This window comes from Poromitra crassiceps (assembly GCF_964638095.1).
Source record: "Poromitra crassiceps genome assembly, chromosome: 14".
Classification (NCBI taxonomy): Eukaryota; Metazoa; Chordata; class Actinopteri; order Beryciformes; family Melamphaidae; genus Poromitra; species Poromitra crassiceps.
The window spans coordinates 12,046,034-12,072,278 of NC_139633.1; the positions used below are offsets into that span (position 1 = coordinate 12,046,034).

General features: G+C 43.4%; 1 protein-coding gene across 1 annotated transcript in view; it reads left to right on the plus strand.

Moving 5' to 3' along the window:
• The window catches only part of fbxw4 (F-box and WD repeat domain containing 4), a 77,580-nt gene that overhangs the window by 783 nt on the left and 50,552 nt on the right, over positions 1 to 26,245 (plus strand). Inside the window, 4 exon segments of the mRNA XM_083650487.1 lie at positions 3,807 to 3,902; positions 7,153 to 7,338; positions 8,494 to 8,626; positions 8,905 to 8,990. Coding sequence (XP_083506613.1) covers positions 3,807 to 3,902; positions 7,153 to 7,338; positions 8,494 to 8,626; positions 8,905 to 8,990 — 501 coding nt within the window.

The following is a 26,245-nucleotide window of genomic DNA, read 5'->3' on the forward strand; positions in this document are numbered from 1 at the left end:
TGAGAGTAGACAAAAAGGTGCAAAGCCTCAAGTTTCTCCACGTTCCAATAGAGGCAAAGTGACCGCCTACTTCCTGCTTCAGCACTGTACCAGAGATTTGTATCCGCCATTTATTTTCCCATAGACATTTCGTAAAATGCTTATAAAAATAGTTTCACTTTGTTAAACCAAACGGGTCCGCTATATTTAGAATCGGGAGAGACCATAGAACATTTAACTCGGACCAAAACCTAAAAAAACCGACATCGAATACTTTATTTAAATACGCATTTCTTTTACGTGTTGGTCTGAGTGAAATGTTATGTGGTCTCTCCTGTTTGTAAATATATCTGAACCGTTTGGTTTGAACAAGAAAAACTATTTGTATAAGCATTTTACGAAATGTCTATGGGAAAATAAATGGCAGATGAAAATCTCTGGTACAATGCAGAAGCAGGAAGTAGGCGGTCACTTTGCCTCTCCTCCCTCATGAGGGATCAGCTGAGCAGCATTTTGGTAAACAAACCGTGTCACTGGGTGGAAACGGCAATGGGACCTTATGGAGCATGAGCTTGAGTGTCTGACTCTGGCCCGGCTGACAAGGTTTACATTTGAAAAACTGAGACAGTTCACACAACTTTAACACAACATGCATAACTATATTATACAACAAACTCTTGAGCTAATTCTGCTCTCACTCAGAATGTCAAAATATAAGCAATGTGATGTAGCCTATAGTTTTTGAGATATTAACATTTGTTTGGCACAACTCATACTAGTTAACTGCCGCGGGGTTCCGCATTTCTGGGTGGTTGTGACGTCACGCTGATTCGTCCTATACGAGGAATCAGTGTGGCGCCACAACACCGCAAAACACCCGGAACCGCGGCAGTTAACTAGTATGAGTTGTGCCAAACAAACGGTAATAACATTAAAATGTTAATAATCAAAAACTATACAAGACATTGTGTGAACTGTTGCAGTTCTTAAAATGTAAATAGCATAGCCGGGGCAAGAGTGAGAGACTCATGGCTGGCTCATTACCGTTTCCACCAAGCGACACCGTTTGTTTACCAAAATGCTTATCGGCTGATCCCTCGTATACAGTAGGTTATGTTTTTGGTGTTTGTTGATGCCCCCTGCAGCCTGCCAAACTTGTTTTTACTCATTTCAAAATACCCCCCAATATATTAACTGTCATTTTTAAATTGATGAGTATTGTTTTGTTAATCAGCTTTCTACTATAGCATGCACAACATAGATTTGTGGTGGTAGCAAGCACTTTTAAGTTTAATAGTAGGCTACTCGCGTGCTAAGCGCGCTCGATTCCTAGGCTCACCCGTTGTGTGGGCTCGCCCGCCCTGCAGCTCGCCGAGCTGGCCCTGCCAGCGGGTGTGTGTGTGTGTGTGTGTGCCCCTTAAGTTTACAGTTACACCATTGCCTATGACATATTTTGCTCTTATGACATCACTAATGACATCATCAGTCTTATGACATCAGCCACAATGCCTATGACATAATCAGTGGGACAAAAATTGGAACAGAGAACAGAGATTTTTTGCAGTTTGGGCAAATCTATTCGCGGGCCACCTGTCTGATATTGTGTGATATTGTGTCATCACAAGGTAGTCCATGTCTGGGACACATGTTCCTTGACAGGCTGACATTTTCCATCAAATCTTGACGTTGGGATGAATTTGTTGTTTTCCAGTCATGGTGGAGATAGACAGACCACCCCCTTGCTTTCCACTGACCCAGATGGTGTCCTGCTACCCCCACACAGATCAGAAGAATACACCAAGCTTTTAGGAGATTGTCCTGATGGTCAGCTAGCTTATATACCTGTTAAGTGATGAGAACACCAAAATCAGGCACGTGTCCCCAGCTGATCATAAGCTCTGGTGCTCCATGCTAACACGTTCATATACACTATGGCTGCGTTCCGATCGGCTAGTAGTTCCCTGAGTAGTTCTAGCTGATCAAATTGAGTGACAGTAGGCCACTAGCATTATCCAAAGTATAAGAAGACCTTTCAGGGGTATGCATTTCTAGTGGTTCTTAAAAATACACACACAATAAAGCTGATGTAAGCGCGTTTATTCTTGGGACTACTGAGCAATCGCTGTGCTGTGATTTTCAGCTGTACACGGTCTCCCATTGCCCACCCACCACCTTCATTACCTATGGTAAAAAAAAGAAGAAGTTTAAAAACGGTATGTTATTTGGGTATCACATTTTGTGCAAATTCTACCAGTCTACACACAACTTTCAGACTTAGCCACATGTGTTGGCAAAGAAATAAAAAATAAAATAAAAATAAAAATCCTCCTCCTAGTGGGAAGGTGCAAATCCTGACCGGTTCACAGACCTCTCAGCCTGACCGATTGGCCCTGAGCCCACCATGGCATCCCAGTTTCCTCCCCTCCAGCCCCCCCCCCCCCCCCCCCCCCCAGCAGCAGAGTGAAACCCGTGCTAATCAAAGCCGGCGTGGCCTCCGAGATGCAGGCAGAGGCCGGCGTAATTGAAGTTGTCGGCCCCGCTGAGAGCGACAGGGCGGCACATCCTCGCAGTGAGAGAGCTCCAAGCTGCTTCCTCCTGCTCGGTGTCCTCCCCGTCTGGCATGGGGCTGCTGAACACATGTGAATGCATATGCTACTGTTCTGGATGAGGCGCCCGGGCCTCCACACCTCACACTAGCCGTTATCAGTTTCAGTACACATGCCCGCCCCCCCCCCCCCCTCTCTTTTTTCATTTTCTTTTCACTCACCATCATTTCTTTAAAGTGCTAGGCAATAGGCCACGATATGAGGACATTGTTCAATATTGCGATGATGACGATATGACTTGCGATAAACAAACAGATATTGAAGTATGCATATATTAGCTATACAGTTCCTATGACTTTCTGCTTTAATACTGCTAACATAGTATGTACATACAGCTGGTAGCACGCATACCACGGAGGCTCGGTCCTTCGCGTGGCCGTCACGGGTTCGAATCCAACCCAAGGTGCTTTCATCCCCTGTCATCCCCTCTCTCTCCCCACCTTTCCTGTCTGCCTACTGTCCTATATAAATAAAGGCAAAAATGTCAAAGAAATAATCTAAAAATATATATATACTGACCACTGCATATATATATATATATATATATATATATATATATATATATATATATATATATATATATATATATACTGACCATATATATACTGACCACTGTTCACGGGGGAACTTATATATATACTGCTGATTATGATATATACTGCTAACATACCAGTAGACTGCAAACATTGAATAGCATATGCCCACAAGCATGGCTCTCTGTTACCGACTCAACCTGAAACTACACGTGTTTGGGCTTTGGCAGAGGGGCGCAGTGCACCGCACGGCAAGTCATGTGGTCCACTATTTATTTATTTATTTATTTATTTATGTAATTAGTCAATAATGTTTTTTGTGAATATACTGTATATATATTTTCTAAGCCAGTAATGTATCCCGGAGTTTCCCTGCCATTGAATAGGTCTGGTGGGTCATTCTGCCTTCAAGACCTGCTAAACCCTAGTCTAGGTTTCAATGGAGAGTGTTTGTGTCACATGCTGAGTTCATAGGCTTTTTCACCCTGACAATAATACAGTTGTAGTTAGAATTAAAGACTGATGCTATGAATGTTGTCTGCTAAAATAATCTGCTATTTGGCAGGTTTAATACAGATATCTCAGTTTCAGTATCTCAAACCCTATACTAGATGTCTGTAGATTTGGTCATATTTTGTTGTAACGTCTCTTGGTGGATTTTGTAATGTCAACGTGTGTATCATTGCAGATATCCTCACATCCCACTGAAGGATAGAGTGAAGACAGGGCAGCACTGGTATGATGGCGTCTGCAAAGTAGCGGCCCCTCTCAAATGGAAGGTCAAGTAAGTGTGTAACCTTTGACCTTTTATACTCCATAGCATCCAGCAAACATACTGTGCAACACATAGGACAGAGATTTAACCTTATTTAACCAAGAGCACATTTCTTATTTATAGGCTGCTGGCTTGGTGAAGTCAATTGCTTTAGACAGTAGGGTTTGAACTAGGACACAGCAAGAAAATATAGTAGAATATAAATAAGAATAGAGGAAATGAGCGGTATAGCACATAGCATGAAGTAGGAAATGTATGAATGAGAGTATGAAAACAAAATGGTTTCCAACTAGGGTTGTCCGCTGCAATGCACGTTAACAGCAGGACAGCTGAGCTCTTCATGAGTCCTACAGGCAGGCTACTACTAGGCTACTGCACAGAGCCAGGCCACTCAAGAGTGCCTTTTTAAACATGAACTCTGGATCATGGCCTGCTAGAGAGAGCAGGATATTTTCAGGTTTTGCCTTTCTAAACATCAGGGGTCTTTGTTAAGAAACAACTGGATATGAGCCGTTTTTTCTGCCAGTGGGCGGGGGGGGGGGGGGGGGGGGGGGGGGCGGTAGCATCTATCGAAAACAAGAAATGTGATAGGAAGCAGCTGTAGCTATGAGGCAGTCAAAATAGTGGTCGCACCGTCGTCAATCACCTGTGGGTGATCTATTTTACAAGTGGCAACTAGTCATATCTGACTAGTTTTAAATGTAGGCTATTTCTCCCCCACAAAAGTTTGATAGCCTATCAGTCAGTCAGCTCCTATCCTCTACGCAGTGGAGAGGCACACAACACTGCCTGCTGATATAATTGCTGCATCACGTTAGCGACAAATCTGGAGACTTCAAAAAGCATGCCGTTGGTTTTAACGGAGTCCATTCCAACGAGGGGTGGCAATGTGCCAAAAAATGAGCGCTTCACATTGCTACATAAAGCAGGCGCAGCCCAGTCAAAATAGTGGTCGGGACTGTCGTCAATCACTGTGGGTGATTTATTTTACAAGTGGCATTTCAAGTCATATCTAACTAGTTTTCAATGTATTTCTCCCCACACAAGTTAGGCTTTTTTCTGACATGGGAGCAAGCAAGCAGCAGCAGCAGCAGACCTGATGCACTGGACCTGCCCTGGCTGCAGCTGAAGCGCATTGGCCAAACAAATCAATCAATCCGTTTTTGCAGCACTTGAGGGAAACCGTGAGTTTGCTCGTTGATATAAGCGATTGCCCGAACGATTCATTAATTAATAAACTAGTGAACGTGAAGTGAGTCACGAGCCACACCTCTGCCCACTACGGATATGCGGATAATATCCTGCCAGCTGTTTAACATGAGCTGCGATTGCGTGGAAGCGGATCTTATACCGGTGGTTGAGGTAGATAAGATACGGACTCGCGGGAGTGCGCGTAGGCCGGCCTAATTGTTGTTTAACATGCAGGCCAACCGGCTAGGTGCAGGTTATAATACGGATTCCACTGCATGTTAAGAAGTGGCTAAGCAGTAGCAGCAGCGGCAGCTACTGCTGTAACAGCTAGCAGTAGCCTAGCTGCTGCTGCTGCTGCTGTATTTCTCTCTCAACTCGCTCCAGTCTCCTCAACTCTCTCTCTCATTAGGTTCAAAAGCCCACGCGAATCTAATGTTATATCCGCCAGTAATTCTGTCAGTTTTCTGCCAGCTAGTTAAATTCATTCAAGTTAACGTTTGTTTTGCGCCGCTCAATATTGCTAGTGCTGTATCAACTTCAACTTTCACTTTGGAAACAGGCGAGTTAAATTCACAGTTGAAGACTTGTACCGGTACTCACTTTGGGTTGAAAACAGGAAAGAATGTGAAGTTTCTTCTTTGTCTTAAAAGTGTTCACAACAAAAGAACTGACTTCTTATGCGCGGGGGACGCCCCGGCGACATTAAACAAGCGCACCCCGAGGCGAGCAGAATCCAATAACGGACTAAAAGGAAGGACCCGAGAGCAGAGAAGCGTAACCCCCTGCGACAGTTTTGTTTTTGTTTGTCTCTTTCTGTCCCTGTCTTCTTTTCCTTTCAAGTGTCGATGTATGTCTCTGTACTTTTGTTAACTCAAAATAAAGAGTTAAAAAAAAAAAAAAAAAAAAAAAAAGCGCACCCAGTGCAGAGAAGCACTAGAGCGGAGGAGGGGGAGGGGAGGCTTCTCTGAGTCTGAACTGGGTGCGCTCGTTTAATGCCGCCGGCGCGTCCCCCACGCGTCACGGTAAGTGGACTTGGTATTTTTTATTATTAAAACGGCACAAATTTATTTCGAACAGATAATTAATCACGATGATCCGATGTAGAAGGCTCAGAGGTCGATGGGGGGTCGGCCAATCACGATGGTCGATGCCATCGTCCATCGTGCCAACCCTAGTTCCAACATTACAAGGGAGTGCAACACAACAGCAGAATACTGTGCTGAAACAAACAAGCACAGGTCCTACTGCACAGGCCCACGCCCAGGTGTTACGCCCTCTAGAGGCCGTTTGACGAAGCGCATCACCTCACAAGCGTTACCTGACTGCCTGCCTGACCTGAATTTGGCTTGTGATGCCCTCGGCTGCGCTGTGGGAAAAAGAGATTAAGCACATTCCCAAAAGATGTAATCAATGCAGTGTGAAATAATGATTATATATATGTGTGTGTGTGTGTGTGTGTGTGTGTGTGTGTGTGTGTGTGTGTGTGTGTGTGTGTGTGTGTGTGTGTGTCTGTGTGTGTGTGTATATATACATATATATATATATAATCACAAATACGACAGTGTGTCTTGCATTGTTTTTGTAGGAAACTTGCAAACAACTCATGCAAAAAGCCCTTCACAAGATGGAATAATGTGAAGATATATCTCATAAATGAAAAAGAGTAAAGGAATGTGAAGAAAACAAATTATTTGCAGCTTTTTCCAATTTCCAGAAGCCAGCATCCCGATTGAAACCAATGAATGATATACCACTCATTATAAATTCACTATAGAGAACCATAGACACCCTCAGTCCCTCTAATGATACAATATTCATTTCTGTGCCTATAACATAAAAGTAAACTCCTGGCATAATAACCAGGAGTTCAGTTTTCTGATTGAAGCCATCAACTGGGGATAGAAAAACAAGGCGCTGATGTGACAATTCCACACTTGTTTCTTGGACTCAACACTTTTTTTTTTTTTTATCAAAAACGTTTGTTATTTGACTCTGGTTTATGTCCTGCTATTTTATATTGAACCCATCGCATAATTTACACTCTTCAATTATCTTTCCTGCCCTACAGATTGCTGCCATGGTTGCAGCTGGACGGGGACGTGCTGTTTCTGTCCCAGGCTGCAGACATCAGAGCGTACCATCTGCAGCAAGACAGGGGGAGGTTTCAGCGCAACCCGTTTGCAATCTACTCGGGCCACAAGGCTGACGTCTGTCGCTTTGCCGTGACGGACTCTCACCTTGTCAGTGGTGGAAGGTAACCTCCTGTAATCAAATTGTTCACCTTTTGACTTGACTCGTATAAAAACACGCCTTTTTGTTACACTCACCCATTTATACCATGCAATAGTGACTCTACCTTTATTCCAGTTCAGGAAAGCTTTTACGCTTGCTGTTCTAAACACTTGTTGTCTGGTAGCTTCTTCCTGGGAAAAATCCCAGCTTTCCGGTTTGTTTGGAATAAACAGAAGACGAACTCGGGAGTTAAGGTCCTTACACATCGGGAGCGTTTTTTGTGTGCGATTAATTCGCACGTCAATAATATTTTGCGAACCTATATCAGTGAATGCAACCGTGCATACCAACGGCGAAGTTTTGCTGAGCGTTATTGAGGTGTTCATTTTTTCGGACCAAGGTAGATTTTTCTGAAATTCGCGTCCGACGTGTACACATCTATTGCTGTGATTGACAGGTGGGGTAAAATTCGCTTCGCAATTCCGTGCTGTATATTCACATCGCTCTTGGTGTGTAACAGCCTTTAGCATGAGCAGCAATAGTTACCGCTCAGAGCGAGGCAAGCATGATAGAGGAAGGCAACTATTTCCAAGCCAAAACTAGAGTGAACATCAGCGTTGCCTTTCCAAGATGAAAAGCACTCCAAAGTGAGAAGGGACAATATGGAGCGATGTCATTGTCAGGTGTTATTCAGCTAAATCACATCTTGACACACTCTGGATTTGAGACACATCTTAAAAGTGGTCCAACTTGTTTGATCTGAGGTTTTCCTGAATTTGTCAAGTCACGTTGATTTGTATAGCCCTAATTCACAAGCATGTATCAGAGGACTTTGCAGAGAAGGTGTCTGTCTAGCTAGGTCTACAGTAGCTAACCACAATCTAAAAACTGAATTGAACAACTTATATGGCATAAAAAAAAACATGGCAAGAGAAGAGAGGGAAGAGGAGAGAGAAGATAGCGAGGAGATGGGGAAAGAAGAGAGGGAGAAGAGAGAGAGAGCAGAGGGAGAGGAGATGGAGATGGTGGCTATCGCTGCTCTCATGCTAGATCTTCTTCTGTTTATTCCAAACGAACCAAACACTTTAATGACCTGGCTATAGTTTGAATCACTATTGTGTTATAGCATTCACCCATTATGATAATTACTCATAGTTATTACCCCTGTGTATGTCAGCGATGGCAAGATCCGGGTCCACAGCAGGAGGAGTGACGTCTCAATGGAGTTATCGGGTCACAACATGGAAGTCAACTGCCTGGACTCCAGAGATGGACTTATCGTCAGCGGCTCCAGAGACCGTACAGCCCGGGTCAGATATATTACTATGCTAATCTTGCTAATATTCACTACACAACGCCAACAGCCAGCCACATAACTTCTACATTTCTGTTTTATTGTCCTGATGCAAACGGTTTATATTTATATTTACAAAGTAAACCAATAGTCCATTATGGAATCAGACTGCAGAGTGGATCCCAGTGTGATATCAGTAGTGCAAACCCTTCAAATTGTTCATGGGTGACATGCTATATATGCTATGCTAATTCTAAGTGCTTACTGGTGGGTTTTCTGTCGTGTTTCCTCTAGATTTGGACTTTGGGTTCCAGCTGCCCCAGAGACACAATCCCCACGTATGACAGAGTCTGGTCTGTGGCTATTAGTCCCACGTTGAGGTAAGGCATTTGCTCGGGACCACTCAGTCAGCCAACTCTCTACTAGCCCCTCGAGCATGTGACCCACATTTGGGTGCAAAAGAAATTAACTAGCTGGTAAAACTTTGCAAAGAAATGTTCATTTCATGACCTGAGAATTACAATCTAAAGCCTTGAATTTAACAGCATATAGAAATTGATTGTACAGAGTGTCTGCCAGTCCTGATGTCTTAAATGTCTTAGGTCAGTGTTTCCCATACATAAAGGAATTTGTGGCGGGCCGCCACAAAAGGATTTGGACCGCCACAAAAAGATGTTGACCCAAAAAAAAAAAAAAAAATTACAGTGCACCTGAACGCAACATGCAAGATATCCGCTGAATAAGTGTCCAATAAATGTTCATGTCATTCTGGCCAATACTTCTGTTATAGCATTTCAGTCTGGAATATGGAATATCTTTCAATAATCTATGATTTAGCTGCTAAATTGTCAAATACCACCATCTGCTCGCTACCCAGGCACTTATGTATGTACTTAACCTTACTAACTTAACCTAACTAACTATCCGGTGTGCACAACACTGTCAGCCTAAACTCCGGCTGACACCCCAAAAACCTACAATCCGCTACAGAAAAATTTATATTGTTTGTTTATTAACTGGCCCCTCGCCTTCTATCATTTCACGAAAGTGGCAAAGCAAGTTGAGTATCCCTGACCTATAGGGAGAAATTTAGTTTGTCATTGTAAACCCACAGCACAGTAATGATGACATGTTCTTCATAGATCTAGCCTTTTAATTTTGCTCTTAAGTTTTCTCAAAGTACACCAAATTCATGCATTTTACTTCAAATCTAGGTGTGCGTTATACGAGGTTGCCTCTGCGAACTGCATTAAAATCATATAATGCACACCTAGGAGTTGATTATCCCGCTTATACCATGGGCATTTGCCAACAATATAAAATAAAAGCATTCGGAAAATTTTGGGTGCAAGTTTAGCAATCAAAATCTAAGGTTTTTCACAAGCCAGAACTCTGTTTCCCGAGCAACACTTGGGAAATTGACTAATACCTGGAACAATCGTTACCATCCCGTCAGCTTCTCATGCAATGGAAATCTTCTGTGCTGTTCCAGTAAATAGGACGAACCTTGGATATGAGCCGGTATGGTGCAGGGAAGCTAGTCCGCTCACCTCCTAGAAGCTGAGGTAGCGAGTTGAATAATGTTAGCTGTGCTGTGCTGTTTGATTAAACCGCTGTGCAGGTTGGGTGGCGGATGGATTTACAACATGTGATTAGACTTGAGCCGTAAAGTTGAATATTTAACTCTTAAGAATGTTGCGGTTTGCGTGGTGCATCGAAATCAGCCCAGTCATGTTTGTTTGCAAATGTGTCCATATATTTCACTCTAGCTGGATTACTAAGGTCTCTAAAAATCTGAAGTGTAACTTGAAACTTGCACACATTCTGCACTAATTCTAGCTCAATATACTGTGCAGTATGTATGACCTGTGTGAGATCATTGATAAATACATACTGTATAAGTAAGTAATATACTGTGCAGTATGTATGACCTGTGTGAGATCATTGATAAATACATACTGTATAAGTAAGTAATATACTGTGCAGTATGTATGACCTGTGTGAGATCATTGATAAATACATACTGTATAAGTAAGTAATATACTGTGCAGTATGTATGACCTGTGTGAGATCATTGATAAATACATACTGTATAAGTACGGTAAGTAATATACTGTGCAGTATGTATGACCTGTGTGAGATCATTGATAAATACATACTGTATAAGTAAGTAATATACTGTGCAGTATGTATGACCTGTGTGAGATCATTGATAAATACATACTGTATAAGTAAGTAATATACTGTGCAGTATGTATGACCTGTGTGAGATCATTGATAAATACATACTGTATAAGTAAGTAATATACTGTGCAGTATGTATGACCTGTGTGAGATCATTGATAAATACATACTGTATAAGTAAGTAATATACTGTGCAGTATGTATGACCTGTGTGAGATCATTGATAAATACATACTGTATAAGTAAGTAATATACTGTGCAGTATGTATGACCACCTGTGTGAGATCATTGATAAATACATACTGTATAAGTAAGTAATATACTGTGCAGTATGTATGACCACCTGTGTGAGATCATTGATAAATACATACTGTATAAGTAAGTGGGCTTGAAAGAGCAGAGAGAGAACATTATGGAAGTGTTGTGTTTGAAGTGCCTTTGATTTCTCAGCCATGTTCACACCCAGACACTTAATAACACACAGTTACACGCATGCACGCACGAGCACGCACGTGTGCACACACACACACGAGCACACACACACACACACACACGCACACACACACACACCGTTGATGACATGCAGGCAGACAGATGCAGAGGGTTGTAACAGTATCCTTAGTTTATCACCTGCTAGCCCAGCAGAGAGGCAGGTGATCCGTCCATCTGGCTACAGACAGAGTGGAAACATCACAGGTCCAGGGGGTTTCCCACCTCACAAACAAGTTTGGCTGATCTCTATCAAATCAAATGTAATCATAATGTTGGCGCTGCATTTAAAAAAAAAAAAACATTCAGTGTTTTTCTTTGTTGTTGCTTTTTAGTTGTTCTGTTTTTATGCTACTTGCTAGAAAGAGAGAGGTCTCCGTAAGCTTTCCTTTGAGAAAGTTTGACATCCCTTGGCGATATGACCCTCCGAACTGCAGAATCGGACTCTTCTTCTCCTCTTATCGCCGACTACTCTGTGTGACTTTGAAAAATCGATTATTTCAGACTAGCAGATTAAAAGACAATGCCGTGGTTTCCTCATGGAGTTGAGAACTCTTCCAAAATAACACTTGTCAGGGACACGTTTTTATTTTATTATTATTATTATTATTATTTATATATTTTTTATTCCTGCGTATGTTTTTGTGCGAGCACCTACATTTTCTCCCGGGCGCCAAAAAGATGTCGCCTAAGGCGTCTGCCCAAACGTCTTCAGTGTGAGAAACGTCAAACTCTTCTGAGGAACTGGCGCACTGAAGGATCTGCCACAGTGTAAGAAGGCAGCACTTACAGCCTCACTCTGTATAAGCCAGCACTCTTCACTAACACACTCTTATTCAGCCCCAACTCGCTCTCACACACTCATTAAAGTGTGTCTCACACGCCACACACTGCCCTCCACACATTAACACTTTGTACTTTAACCCATTGATACCTGATGCAGCATTTGTGTGTGTATCCCTTTAAGACCGCGAACCACATTAACGCGGTTCGCGGTCTTAAAGGGATACGCACACAAATGAGGGATATACACGCAAATGCTGCATCGGGTATCAATGGGTTAATACTTACGAGGACGTTCATTAACCGTGTTCACTCCCAAATCCTACAATTCACTCTTGTAAATCCTTACCCCAACCTCGTTTTTAATCTCTTAACCCTAAACCTAAATTCTAAGCTTAAACTAACCTTAACCTCAAACCTAACGCTAATTTAAACGTAATCCTAATTCAAGTCTTAACCCTTTAAATCCTAATCCTTAAGCTAGCATCTCAAAGAAGTGAGGACCAGACAAAATGTCTTGGCTCCAAAGGTCTAAAAACTTCCAAGTTCAAGAACACACACGCTCACACGCGCACGCACGCACGCACGCACGCGTGCGCACGCACACACACACACACACACACACACACACACACACACACACACACACACACACACACACACACACACACACACACACACACACACACACACACACACACGCTGGCCTTGCCTGCCTGGGCTGGGCCTAGGAGAGGCTCTGAGAGGAACGAGGCGATTATCCACATCATTAAATCTCCAATTTGCTGGCTGAAATAGCAGGCCGTGCCTCAGCCTGCCACCCCCTCAGAAAGGAAAGCTGCTCCCTACACACACACACACACACACACACACACACATGCGCGCGCACACACACACACACACACACACACACACACACACACACACACACACACACACACACACACACACACAGACACCTCTCACTGACCAACAGCCTGGTTAATTAAAACTCCTCCACAAACCAGGTGTCAACTCACTGATAAACCTATTCAACCCCTCCGCCCACCGCCCAGCCAGTCGCCCCTCCACTTTAAGAAGGTAAAGAAGGAAAGGGAAAATGTTGTGGACTGTCATGTTTTTGTTTGCTTGTTTGTTTGTTTGTTTGTTTGTTTGTTAGTTAGTTTTTTCACACCTCAGTTGTTAAAGTAGAGTGTATGGGTAAACGGCAGTAACTGTACGAAGGTCAGTACGTGAGTCATGCTATAGAGAAAGGAGTATTAAACACACTGTAGGGCTGAGAAAGTGCTGCGTATACTTTTTACAACCCAGTTTAGGTGAAACCACGCCCACACCCGCATGACGCAACCCAATGAAGCCGTGCAGCGCCCTGCTAGCTTAGCAAGCTAGCAAAACCCTCAGCTATTCATTTATTAACCGAATCTTTGCCCTAACCGCAAGATTAAACGTTCAGAAAACTTCACGCCAATTGTAACTTAAAAACAGAGATGATTTGTTCGCCTTTTGTGATCATCCATTATACGTAGTTTGTTTACGCCCTTCTACTGCAGACTGCCTGCAGTCAAACCAGCCTCCACTCCGAAATACACGGTCAAACTAGCCGCCGCGCTATTTTGCGGTGCGTTGATACAGTCGATTGTCGCAAAATGCAGCATCATGTTATGGTTTTATTGACTTGTTATTTTTCTCAGATCACCATCATTATTTAAAAATTGTAATTGCATTGCTTTCATAGTGTTAAATTGCTGCATGGGTGACACTGCAGCTCCTAATATGAGGGATCAGCCCATCAGCATTTTGGTAAACAAACGGTGCATAAAGTGACATACGTATATCCGCGTAATTAATGTGTCATATAAGTGTATCCGCTCTGCTGCATAACGGGCGATCTTCATTCATCTTTCCCAAGTATTTTCCAAGTTTGCCGCTGTCGGTGCAATTTCGGCTGGGCTACAAGATCGGCTCGGGCACGCATTGTGATTGGCTCTACGTCGGGCACGTGGGAGTAACGTGAGCAAAATGGTCGACAGCTTTGGATTAGCTAACAAGCTAAGCTACCGATTTTATCAGACATAATAGACATTAATATGAATCATACAAACATTCCATGATCATGATTCAAGTGTTACAGGACCATTTCTCATAAACATGAGTCTTACTTTTTGAAAATAAATGTTGTGAGAGTTTAACTTCATCTGTAGTTGTGGACCCCGAGCCGATACCGAGCCGATCCTGTAGTTCTGAGTAGATCCTGTACCTACACTGGCTCCGGTGCGAGCAAGTGGGAGCGACGTAGCGTATGGGGGCTCGGTTTCACCTAAACTGGGTTGTAAAAATTATACACACAGCTGAGAGCTGGCTGACACACACACTGCAACTTACACTCTCACCAGTCCAGTCTGATCTAAACACCACTGGTTTCTTCAGCCTAGAGAGTAATATAGGACCAATATTGTCCTCTGGTATGATGGATACGGATGGGGCCGATCCAATATCGGTATCGGGTGCCGATATTGGCACTAATTCACGGATCGGATCGGAATCGGAAAAAAAAAAAATGCAATTCCAGCGCGGGTGCACAGGGGGTGCTGGCCGTAATTTGCCCATGTATCCTTGTTTGCCTTGTATATTTTCTTAATTTTGTCTGCTTTTTGCAAGGTATATTTAAAAAAAAATCTTTAATTGGCCAAATCTTTGCCTATACTGTATATTCAAGAAAAATATTCGTTTCGGCATAATATCGGTATCGGCAGATATCCAAATTCAGGTATCGGAATCGGATCGGAAGTGAAAAAATGTGGATCGGTGCATCCCTAATGATGGATATGATGCAGTTTGATTGATTACATATTTTTTTATAGAATTGATCAAGACTACACTCCTTGTCCTTGTTGTTGATTCTAATGAGACATTTTGATCGGTTTCCAGTTGAGTGTCCACACAAGTATGAATGAATGAATGAATGAATTTGATTTGACAAGAGTGTTAAAAAATACATAATAAACAGAAGCCCTTATAGTGGAGCGGCTAAGTGCTATAATCTTTCAATTTGTGATACAAGCGTGAAAATTGGCATGAGCAGTCTCCATGGGTCACTTGACAAGAAAATTGCCCGAGCCAATTGAAATTTCAAGATGGCTGGCATTTTTCAAGATGGCCGACACCTTATTGGAGCAGTTAAGTGATATAATGGTTTATTTGGTGATACAAGCATGAAAATTGGCATGAGCAGTCTCTGTGGGTCACTTGACAAGAAGCCACCCACAGCCACTTGAAATTTCAAGATGGCGGCTATTTTTCAAGAGGGCCACCACCTTAGTGGAGCAGTTAGGCCTAAGTAATCATTTAGTTGATACAAGCATGAAAATTGCCATGAGCCATCTCAGAGGGTCAATTTACAAGAAACCGCCCACAGCCACTTGAAATTTCAAGATGGCGGCCATTTTTCAAGATTGCCACCATCTAAATGGAGCAGTTAAGCAATATGATTGTTTAGTTAGTGACACAAGCATGCAAATTGGTATGAGCAGTCTCTAAGGGTTGCTTGACAAGAAAACACTCTCAGCCACTTGAAATTTCAATTTTCAAGATGGCCACCCCCTGGATCCTCAAAAGATCAATTATCTCATAGAAATGTATTGGGATTTTTTCAAGGACGATTTGGTGTAATTTTATTTTATATGATTTAGATTATGCTAAATACAATTTTTAATGCATCAAAATACAGTTGTGTTGATCATAGTCTAGATAGATAGATAGATTAGACAAGAGTGAATATCTGCACTACCAAGGCACACTGGTGATATATCACTGCTGTTAAATTCAGAATGGGGTTCAATGTCAGCTAATTGAAAGTTAGTATCCCAAATGCTGTCTAATTTACCCCAAAACAGTTAGATAGCCGCACCTGAATTGACAGGTTGTGCCAGCGCGGGAGAGCCGAGCCAAGGTTACTGGGGTTTTAGTTAACCGGATGGTGTACAGATCGCACGGGATATAAATGACATTGGATGAACGATCAGACTAACTGTAGGGCTAAGGCATGAACTTAGTTGTATCCCATACATCAAAGTGCTTAAAGGTGGTAAAAGGATACACCCTCGGCCTCTATGCAATTGCTGCAGACATGGCAGAAGCCATCATATCAGTTGAGAAAACCAACTGGGACAGATGTTTCATTTGTCAGCAGGAAACCAAGGAAAAGCTCATTCAGCCCAGTTTCGTCAATATAGAGCATGATCAAACTGGTTATGGTACCATTGCAAGAAATGTTCCATTATTTCACAAGATCAATGCTCTGGCTATCTTAGTCCAATCCGATTAGATGAAGGTGATGGTATAGAAAGTACATTGACAAGAAACAGAGCAAAATATCATTTAAGCTGTAAACTTATGTTCAACAACACAAAGCTCGAAAGGGCCCAAAAGAGAGCATCTTCTACTGCTGCTGAAGACACCGACGATACCAAAGATATCAATGTCAAGAGGCAAAGAAGACCCCAGCCCTCGAAAGCTTTGTGCTTTATCTGTGAAGATGAGAGTGCAATGCCCCCCTTAAGAGAAGCAATGACAATGCCAGGAATCTAAGTGACATGAAGCTCCTTGCAAAGCTTATTGCTGGTGATGTTGTTGCACAGGAATTTAAATACCATCCTGCCTGTCTCGTTGGACTGTACAACAGACCATCTCAATGCCCTCAAGCATGAGCAGAGCCTTAAAAGCTCAGCTAGCCATAACTGGCATCCCTCTATTTTTTCAGAACTTGTCATCTACATCACGGACATGAAGGCCACAAGTGACGGCACAAATCCAGTTATATATTTTTGTTCCCCCACCCCTTAGTATTTATTTGACAAATTTAATGGCTGTTAGTTTAAAAACAACAACAACAACAACAACAACAACAACAACAACAACAACAACAACAACAACAACAACAACAACAACAACAACAACAACAACAACAACAACAACAACAACAACAACAATAACAAAAAAAAAACTCCCTTGTGACTGTTACCTTGTCGTGGTAAGGGAGCTTGTGTACCTCAGTGAACCCTGAGAGCTATGCCAGTGGGAGACAACTCCTGACAGGTTTTACCAAACTGGACAGGTCGTGGGTGAGGAGTCAGACAAAACACAGTCAAACAACCTCTCTTGACAGAGCCTTTTGAGGAACCCAATACATTTCTATGAGAAAATGTATCATTTAAAGATCCACATGGCGGGTGGTAGCATCCCGGAAAATGGCCTCTATCTTGAAATTTCAAATGTCTGGGAGAATTTTCTTGTGAAGTGACCCTTTGAGATGGCTCATGGCAATTTTCATGTTTGTATCACTAACTAAATGATTACTTAGGCCTAACTGCTCCATTAAGGTGGCGGCCATCTTGGAAAATGGCTGTCATCTTGAAATTTCAAGTGGTTGTGGGTGGCTTCTTGTCAAGTGACCCACAGAGACTGCTCATGCCAATTTTCATGCTTCTACCACCAAATAAACCATTATATCACTTAACTGCTCCACTAAGGTGTTGGCCATCTTGAAAAATGCCCGCCATCTTGAAATTTCAATTGGCTTGGGCAATTTTCTTGTCAAGTGACCCATGGAGACTGCTCATGCCAATTTTCATGCTTCTGCCACCAAATAAACCATTATATCACTTAACTGCTCCACTAAGGTGTTGGCCATCTTGAAAAATGCCCGCCATCTTGAAATTTCAATTGGCTCGGGCAATTTTCTTGTCAAGTGACCCATGGAGACTGCTCATGCCAATTTTCATGCTTCTACCACCAAATAAACCATTATATCACTTAACTGCTCCACTAAGGTGTTGGCCATCTTGAAAAATGCCCGCCATCTTGAAATTTCAATTGGCTCGGGCAATTTTCTTGTCAAGTGACCCATGGAGACTGCTCATGCCAATTTTCATGCTTCTACCACCAAATAAACCATTATATCACTTAACTGCTCCACTAAGGTGTTGGCCATCTTGAAAAATGCCCGCCATCTTGAAATTTCAATTGGCTCGGGCAATTTTCTTGTCAAGTGACCCATGGAGACTGCTCATGCCAATTTTCACGCTTGTATCGTCAACTGAAAGATTCTGATGAAAATAAGCACTTAGCCGCTCCACTATTAGGCCACAACCATACACACGTATAAAATTGTCTAGGAATTTACACACAACAAAGTCCTGGAGACCTATTTCCATTGTGGTGCTCGTTTGTAAAAAAAACATTTATTTATTTTTTATGAAAATTGTTAATTCTAAAGCGTCAGTAGCAAATATTGTCTATCAGCTGAATTCAGCCAATTCAACCCTCATCTCCAGTACATGTTCTACAAGCTTTCCAGTCACGTGGCTGATTCTCTTCCCAGATGTAACCGCCGCTCGAGACAGGTGTCGTAATTCACTCTCTTTAACAGTTTGTGGCATTTGCCTGTGCCATGTGCCACTTTGGCAAAGTTTGTGAGATGTTAAAGGTTAGTTTAGAGCGACAGTGGTAAATGGTGGCCACCTCCAGCACCATGCCTTCTATCTCACAACAGTAGGGAAGAGGGAAAGAGCCCCTTGTGTTGTAAATGTAATTGTCCCCGCTTCACGCTCGACAAATCTAAAGAGTCAAGAGAGAGGGGGGGGGGATGGATAGCATCACTAGGGCACGTTATCACCACAGTCATGCTGTTATGATGGATAAGTATTATCTGGTACTAGCCACTTTAAACCTACGATACATATAAAAACACAGCATGATATAATTGAATAAGAAACATAATTTTACGTTTTTTTCCCGGTATCCGAACCAGACTGAGGCCGGAGCAAACATCTAACTCCTTATACTGGAAATTCTATCAATTGCATCCTATACTGTATATTGTAATGCCAACCTCTTGTTAGCTCATAGTTGCTTGTCAACATCGAGCACTGACGACTTCTCCACAAGCAAGCTCTGGCTTCAGTGGATTTTGGGTTTCAGAACTCATTGGGATTTGACAACAACAACCCCTTGTTAAGTTATGCTAATGAAACAATCAATGCATAATTATGGCGCTGGCATTGCCTTTCTCCTTGATATACAGTATGTTCTAAGTGTTGGTGGAATAATGCATGCAATATTTATTTAAAGACTGCTTTTTTTCATGCAGGTAATGGCTTCCGAATAGACTATTTTTGCTTGATCTCCACTCACCATTGTAAATGATAGAAATCACGAGATAAAATCTGGAGTCTGGACTCAATTCGATTATGGTATGGGCAAAGGCCCATTCCATCCACCACGCACATACACATTCACACTACCTGTTACCACTGCCACTCTGTCCTCCTCCCCCGTTTCATCACCATCGCTGTATTATTCCAGTGGATATCATCTCAAGGTCTGTTAGCCAGGCTTATTGTGGCTGCGCTGAAATGCCAAAGCTGGTGCAGGACGGGCCCCTCCGTACGCCGGTCCCTGCCAGCACGCGAGTCCCTGCCAGCACGCGGGTCCCTGCCAGCACGGAAAAAGAGATTGATTTCATCAGTGGGCACTGACCTTGGCCTTTTTTTCTCTCCTCTCCCCAGATTGCTTTTCTCAATCATAGTTCGTTTTACCACACCATATTGTGTGCTACAATATCTGCCCACAGGCCGAGCTCATGTCGGACTGGGTTACTGAAATATGACGGGGCGCTGTAGGTGGCAGCGGAGTTCAAATGCGGTCGGGCAAGTGTTTCTCGTACTGTTGTCTGTTTTTTGTTTCTATTTTTGGCCATCTGCGGGTTAAATCTTTGACTGATAACTGGGCCTACTGTTTTCATTGGTTCCCTCTAACCTGATGCTGAGACACTTGTCTCATGCATAGCATTTTTCTTCTTCTTTTCTTTTTTTTTTTTACGTTTGAGATATTATTTGACCATTAGGGTTACTGTACGTTACTTTCTTTCTTTTTCTGTCTCTTTTTCTGTCTCTGTCAATATCTGTTCCACTCTCTCTCTTTCTCTCTGTCCACATGTAATACTTATCAGTCTAATATTAGAATTCAAAACCGAATATTTTATGCAATATTCTGAGCTCTGTTGCCCCTTGGATAAATGCAAAAGTCAGATTTTAGACTTTTCTTCTTTTAACTCATTGAATGCCATGGACGTCCTTCGACGTCCAATTAAATAGTGACGTAGAGTGCCACGGACGTCCTTCGACGTCCAATGCGTTTTTTGACGGTGGGACGTCGATCAAAGCCTTCCGCAGCTCCTGTACAACTATAGTAGCTATTGGAGGTCTATAACCTATTTTACAGAACCCTTAGGTGGCGACAGTGCTCTCCAGATTACAGAAATGTCAGGAATACACAGCCTGAAATAGCCTTGATGAAAGAGAACCCGCTCATGCTGCAGTCCAGAGCCATGTAGATTGTTCTGGCTGGCAGCCAGTGGCTGCAACTGACGGTGCGTGCGAACACAGTCAATCCGCGCACACAACTGAGTCCTTCTGCCTCTGTCTGTCTGTCAGCATAGTTTCTCCACATGATTAGCCGCTAGAAAAGCAGCAGCGCGACACTGAAAAGCCAAACCTTTCACTGCAGTCCGCGTGTGGCTTCTCCATGTTGCGCTGCCTGGGAGGCGGCGCTTCCCAGGCTTCCTAGACGCTTGGTGCGAGGCTGTGTGTTACTAGTGTGGGGAGGAGTTTTCAGCTGAGGGGGGGGAGGGGGGGTGGGGCACGCAGGGCAGGACACAACTACACCACATCACTACATCAGAAAATATTACCGTATCTAGAGTCAGTGAATGTGCTTGAAATGCTGCATTTCACAAAAGGCTGAATATCTCAGCTTATAATTTGAAATGCCTGAAAACGCTGAAAACAACCTATCTTCTCCGGCTCATAACTAAAGAACGGAAAATGGTATCAATAAACTTTTTTTTGCTGATGATACAATAGAGTCTCCTTGTTCTTTTTGCGTGTTCGGTGTTTACATAGTAATATCACACAATATTCTGTGGGCCTCGAGAAATCACTGAAAACGCTCTGAAAACTCTGGCACTGGGAGCGTCCGTTCTCCAAAAGTGGCTGGCACTCAATGAGTTAAATTTCTTTTTCATATTTGTCTCAAAACACAACACTGAGTCTGTTAAATATTGATCAGTTTAATTAAAAATCTAAGGTACAACAACGTGAAATTTGTAAATGGGAAATTTTGCTTAACGTATAAATCATTGAAAAAAAATATTATTTTTATTTTTTATTTTTTTTCAACAGCATGCCCGGGGTTAACTTGTATGGAGAGAATAAGGCACGGACTGGACTTATTTCATAGTGGTCACTGGAACCCATCATCCTGCCTTTTTTTTGTGTGCATAAAAAAATACTTTTGTGTTGAAGACCAATTTTGCCATTTCCATTTTTTTTGATCAAATAACAAAAAATAAGAAAAATAAATAAATTGAAAAAACCAAAAACAAATCTGAACTCTCAACTTAGAAAAGTGTAAAAAAAAAAAAGTTCTGCTATTTACAATTTTGAAGTAGATAAGTCATATGTGCTACAGGGACCCAACTGGAGTAGGTTTCATTTAAACAACATGCCACAGGATGATTGACATGGGGACACCAAAAGTGAGGGCCGGACTCGATGGGGCAGAGAAAGTTAGTCCAAAAATCTCAATCATCTCAAAATCACCCAATCTCAAAATCGCAATTTTGCATAATTATGTCTGAGGGGCAACAAATTGAGATGTCTGAACACTCCACTACATTTCTTAGAATAATAAAGTAATGAGTTAGACATACCCTCAATATACCCTTGTTTATGCCCCCCCCCTCTCTCTCTCTCTCACACACTGCTTTCTCTCCCCTGTGATATCCTTGCAGTGTGTGCTTCCAGGCAGTGGAATGAGTAGGAAGTGGGGCAGGTGGTTAGCTAATAGTTGACTGAGGTGTTTCCTGCAGACCCCGCTCTCAGTCAAACCAGCCCAGACAGGTTGCAGTCTGGGGCTGGGCCACTTCACAGCGGCGCTGGCAGATCAGAAACGCCTGATAGGGTTTCCTGCTGGATGGGATGTTGGCTGGATTTGAGCCCAGCGGTCGGCTGGTCGCTAGATTTGGAAGATCTCTGAGGGGTTTGGGTTTGCGTTGTGCTTCTTTGATTGCTACAATAAAGTTACCAACTGCGAGTGGGTTTCGATAAGAAATAATGGGCTCCCTCCCAAACCGTTCTTCTTCTCACCATGACAAAGCCCCTTCTTTGGGGTCGGTTTGGCTCTGATGCCTGCTCCATGCCAAGTCGCGGGCCAATGAGATCAGTGCATTGTTTCGCGCCAAATTGCTGCCAAGCTATGTGGCGATCCTGTCTTGGAGCTGGGGTGGGGTGTTACACTGACCACTAGTGTAGAAAGGGGGGGGGGGGGGGGGTGGGCTGGGCAGAAGCCAGTGAAGGGAGAAGCTACCCTGAAGAGAGGTAAGAAAGGAGGGGAGGGGCGGGCTTTTTCTGCTGGTTTGTTTTGTCTAGAGTTCCTCAAGCACAACTACAAAGATGTCGCAGGGTCCAAAAGCGCTTTTGAACGTTTTCCAAAAGGAGAAAATGATTGTTGGATAAACCGGCCCCAATTCAACACTTTCTCACTGCCCGAGAGGAGGAGGGGGGCGGGCGACCTTTGACCTCCAGTATCAAAGTACAGGGCGACGCCACAACACCCACCAACCCACCCAGCCAGCCAGCCAGCCCCTCTCTGACTCCCACCCCACCACCCCGCCTCACTCAACCCCGACACACACTCCAATTTCACCCCCACTGCTCTGCCCCACTCAACCAGCACAGGAGAGAAAAAAAAGCCCTGAAATGCATGTCTTTTCTCTTTGGTCTCTCCTCCCGGGCCGGCCCTGTGGCTCAGGAGTCAAGAATTCAATTAGTTAAAAAAAGGAGAAGAAAAGAGAGAGGCTGCAACAATGGCGGCGATAAGGGGGCCGAATGTGCGTTCCCACACGCTAAATACAGGGCGCTTTCCCTGGGGCCCACAGAGCCGGAGGACCCGCGCCGCAGGAGGCGAGAATAATCACAGCTCGGTCTGAACCCACTCATTACACACACACACACACACACACACACACACACACACACACACACACACACACACACACTCCTTACATTCCTTGCACACATACATAGGCTTGTGCACATCACACACACACACACACACACACACACACAATGCAGGCAGACATTCCCTTGAAGAGAGAGACACACCTTGTAGACACACATGCCTTCACACATAAACACACACTGAGGAGAAGCCTCATACACATGCACTCACACCAGAAACATGTGCACAGACAAGAGTTGCATGGCCAGGGAATACACACACACACACATTCTCTCTCTCTCTCTCTCTCTCTCTCTCTCACACACACACACACACAGCATAAAGACCTCTCATTACACGCGGGCCTCATACAGGTGTTCCCAGGTCTCAGGTTTACCAGTGCTTTCATGTATTTGGCCTGCAAGAAACACTCAACGTCGGCTGTATATGCTAGATAAGATACGAGCATAAATTCAGACAAGCAACCATGTCGTGTCTTTAACCACCAGCATACTTGTATTAGTAAAATATACTCAAGTATGCATCGTTTTAATGTGTTCTTTCTTCTGTTGCCTTGGACTGTGGATGCACGTACAGTCTGTCACTAAAATATGCAGACTCAAGACAATTTGATTTAAAAAGAAAAAAGACGTGCGGTTGTTCATCTGTAGTTTTTCGTCTTTTTGAACTTTAGCCTGGTATGGTGAGTAAGTTAAGCTTATGCTGAGATGCTTGAGGAGAGTACTTTTGTCTCTTTACTGTTTATGTTTATTATAGTTAATTATTATAGTTAAGTTAGTTTGCTATAATCACCTGTCTTGGTGCGTATTGAGCTCGTAACATACGTCCCCCCTCCCTTTAGTAAGTGTAGTAAGATTACAAGTTTATACAAGTGAAAAGTTGTGATTTCTTTGAAGCAGCAGGTCATATTGGTTACTTTCTTTTCTTTTTTGAAACCAGATTAAGAGATCCCTTCCATTTATTGACTCCACATCTTTAGATGGACCAGGTTTTGTTTTTTTGCTCCGAAATGTCAAAGTACATTTTGTACAGAAAACGTAAGAAGCAAGAAAATACTAAAAACCAAAATCATCGCGCAAACCATGGTCCCTTTATAACTTTGTGATCAGGAAGTGTTAAATAAAGTATGCATTGCTGGATGTAAACAGCAGCGAGTGCTAACGGCGTGGGAGAGTGTGATCTGTATTGGCGGCGGTGCTGTTCATACAACACATTATCCTAATGAGTGTCACTCCCACCACATTTGGAGACAGAGAGAGAGGTCTGTGATCACTGAAGCTCTGCTCCCGCTGGATCCCAATTTCAAACTTGTCAGTCGCGCTCCGTGCCCACCTCGGCCATGGAAACGCATCGCGCTCGTCACCCAGGCGCGTCGCTACCCACTCTCACTGACATGCAAATTGTATTGTATCCACGTTTACTCGTAGCCGTCCACATGTTGCTTTAATTTTTTTTTGAAAAAGTCTTTGTATTGTTTATTTTTTTTATGATTTTGGTTTTTTGATTGCCCTGAACTCTGATTTGTCTTGGCTTTGACATAAGACCTGACATAGACTTCTCTCATCCTCCCCATACAAGAATGTTTGTTTCCTTGAAAAGCCCGGCCCCAAACTTGTTTGTTTTTTCTTTAATTAAGCTGAACGTTTTAATCTTTTTCAACAGTATTTGAAATGGCCTCTCACCAAATTGTAAATTGTTATCAGATGGAAAACGTGGTTAGTTTACTGAAAGGGGATATGGTAATAAAATGAGAATAAATAGTAACCTATACAGAAAAAAATAGAGAATGCTTGTGTGGGTTCCTGTGCCTTGGGGGGGGGGGGCATTAGATTAGCCTGGTAAACCAGCCGTACACGCAAACTCACATTTCAGGTCTGGTAGAACGAAATGAAATGTGAGTTCTACCAGCTAGCATTAGATGCTCCTTGGTTTGGGGTCGTCGTTGCTTTCCACGAACATGCAGGAACCTCTTAAGAAGAAGAAGAACGTAATAAGCTGAGCTATTATTACTAGTAGTAACCAGGGACATATTGAGTGACAATTGTTTGAAGCCGTTTTATTCAAATGTGGCCCTCCTTTTTTCCATTGATAGGCCCAACATGATTCTAACATCAGCGTGTGTGTGTGTGTGTATGTGTGTGTGTGTGTGTGCGTGTGCGTGTGTGTGTTGCGTCTGGTTCGGGCTGTCCCGGTGTGGACGGTTTGCGCATGGTCCCGGGTCTGTTCCAGCCGGCTGAGCAGAGCGGAGGGGCCTGGGCCAGGAATGTCCTGGTGACCCCAGACACAGGGGACACAAACAGAAGCCAAAAGGGCCACGGGGGGGGTGGAGATGGAGCGACGGGGTCTGGTGGGGGGGGGGGGGGGGATGCAATGCTGTGTGTGTGTGTGTGTGTGTGTGTGTGTGTCCATGCATAACAGTTTGTGTGTGTGTGTGTGAGAGAGAGGTCTGTTTGTGTGCGCGCATATGTTTTCCCATGCATATCGGTGTGTAAGAAAGGGGTAGAGAGAAAGACGAGCGAGAGAGAGAGAGAGTGTGTGTGTGTGTGTGTGTGTGTGTGTGTGTATGTGTGTCAGCGGGGGTCAGCGCTTGCCCCCCCTCGACCATTGTCCCCCTCCCAGACCGATATAAAAGCATCATAAACCTTTGAGCTCCGACATATTTAGAAAGCAGATAAAAGCACTTTTTACAAACTAGATACACGGCGGGCACAAAGCCCGGGGTCAAGCGCAACAAATTAACAACCCTCTTTCTGACTGGGGGGGTGGGGGTGGGGGTGGGGGGGGCAAAGCTAAACCGCCCCTGGAGTCCAGAGCCAAATGCCTCCACATTCCCAGAGCCGGGATCTGGGCTGCTCTCTGCCATTCATCCGTAATTGGTCCTGGGGGGGGCAGAGTCTTGGATAAATAGTGATTTACTTTTTTGTGTTTGTATTATTTCTCCTTAATAGGAGAGTTGTTTGGAATTCCCTAATTCCAACAAAAGTCGAGGCGGCCATTGATGTCTGCGGAGCGTTTCTGAAAGGCGAGAATTTAAGTCATTTGACACACAGGGCCACAAGTCCCAACTCGGCCAGTGGAGGTTTTCGACTGAACTCTTATG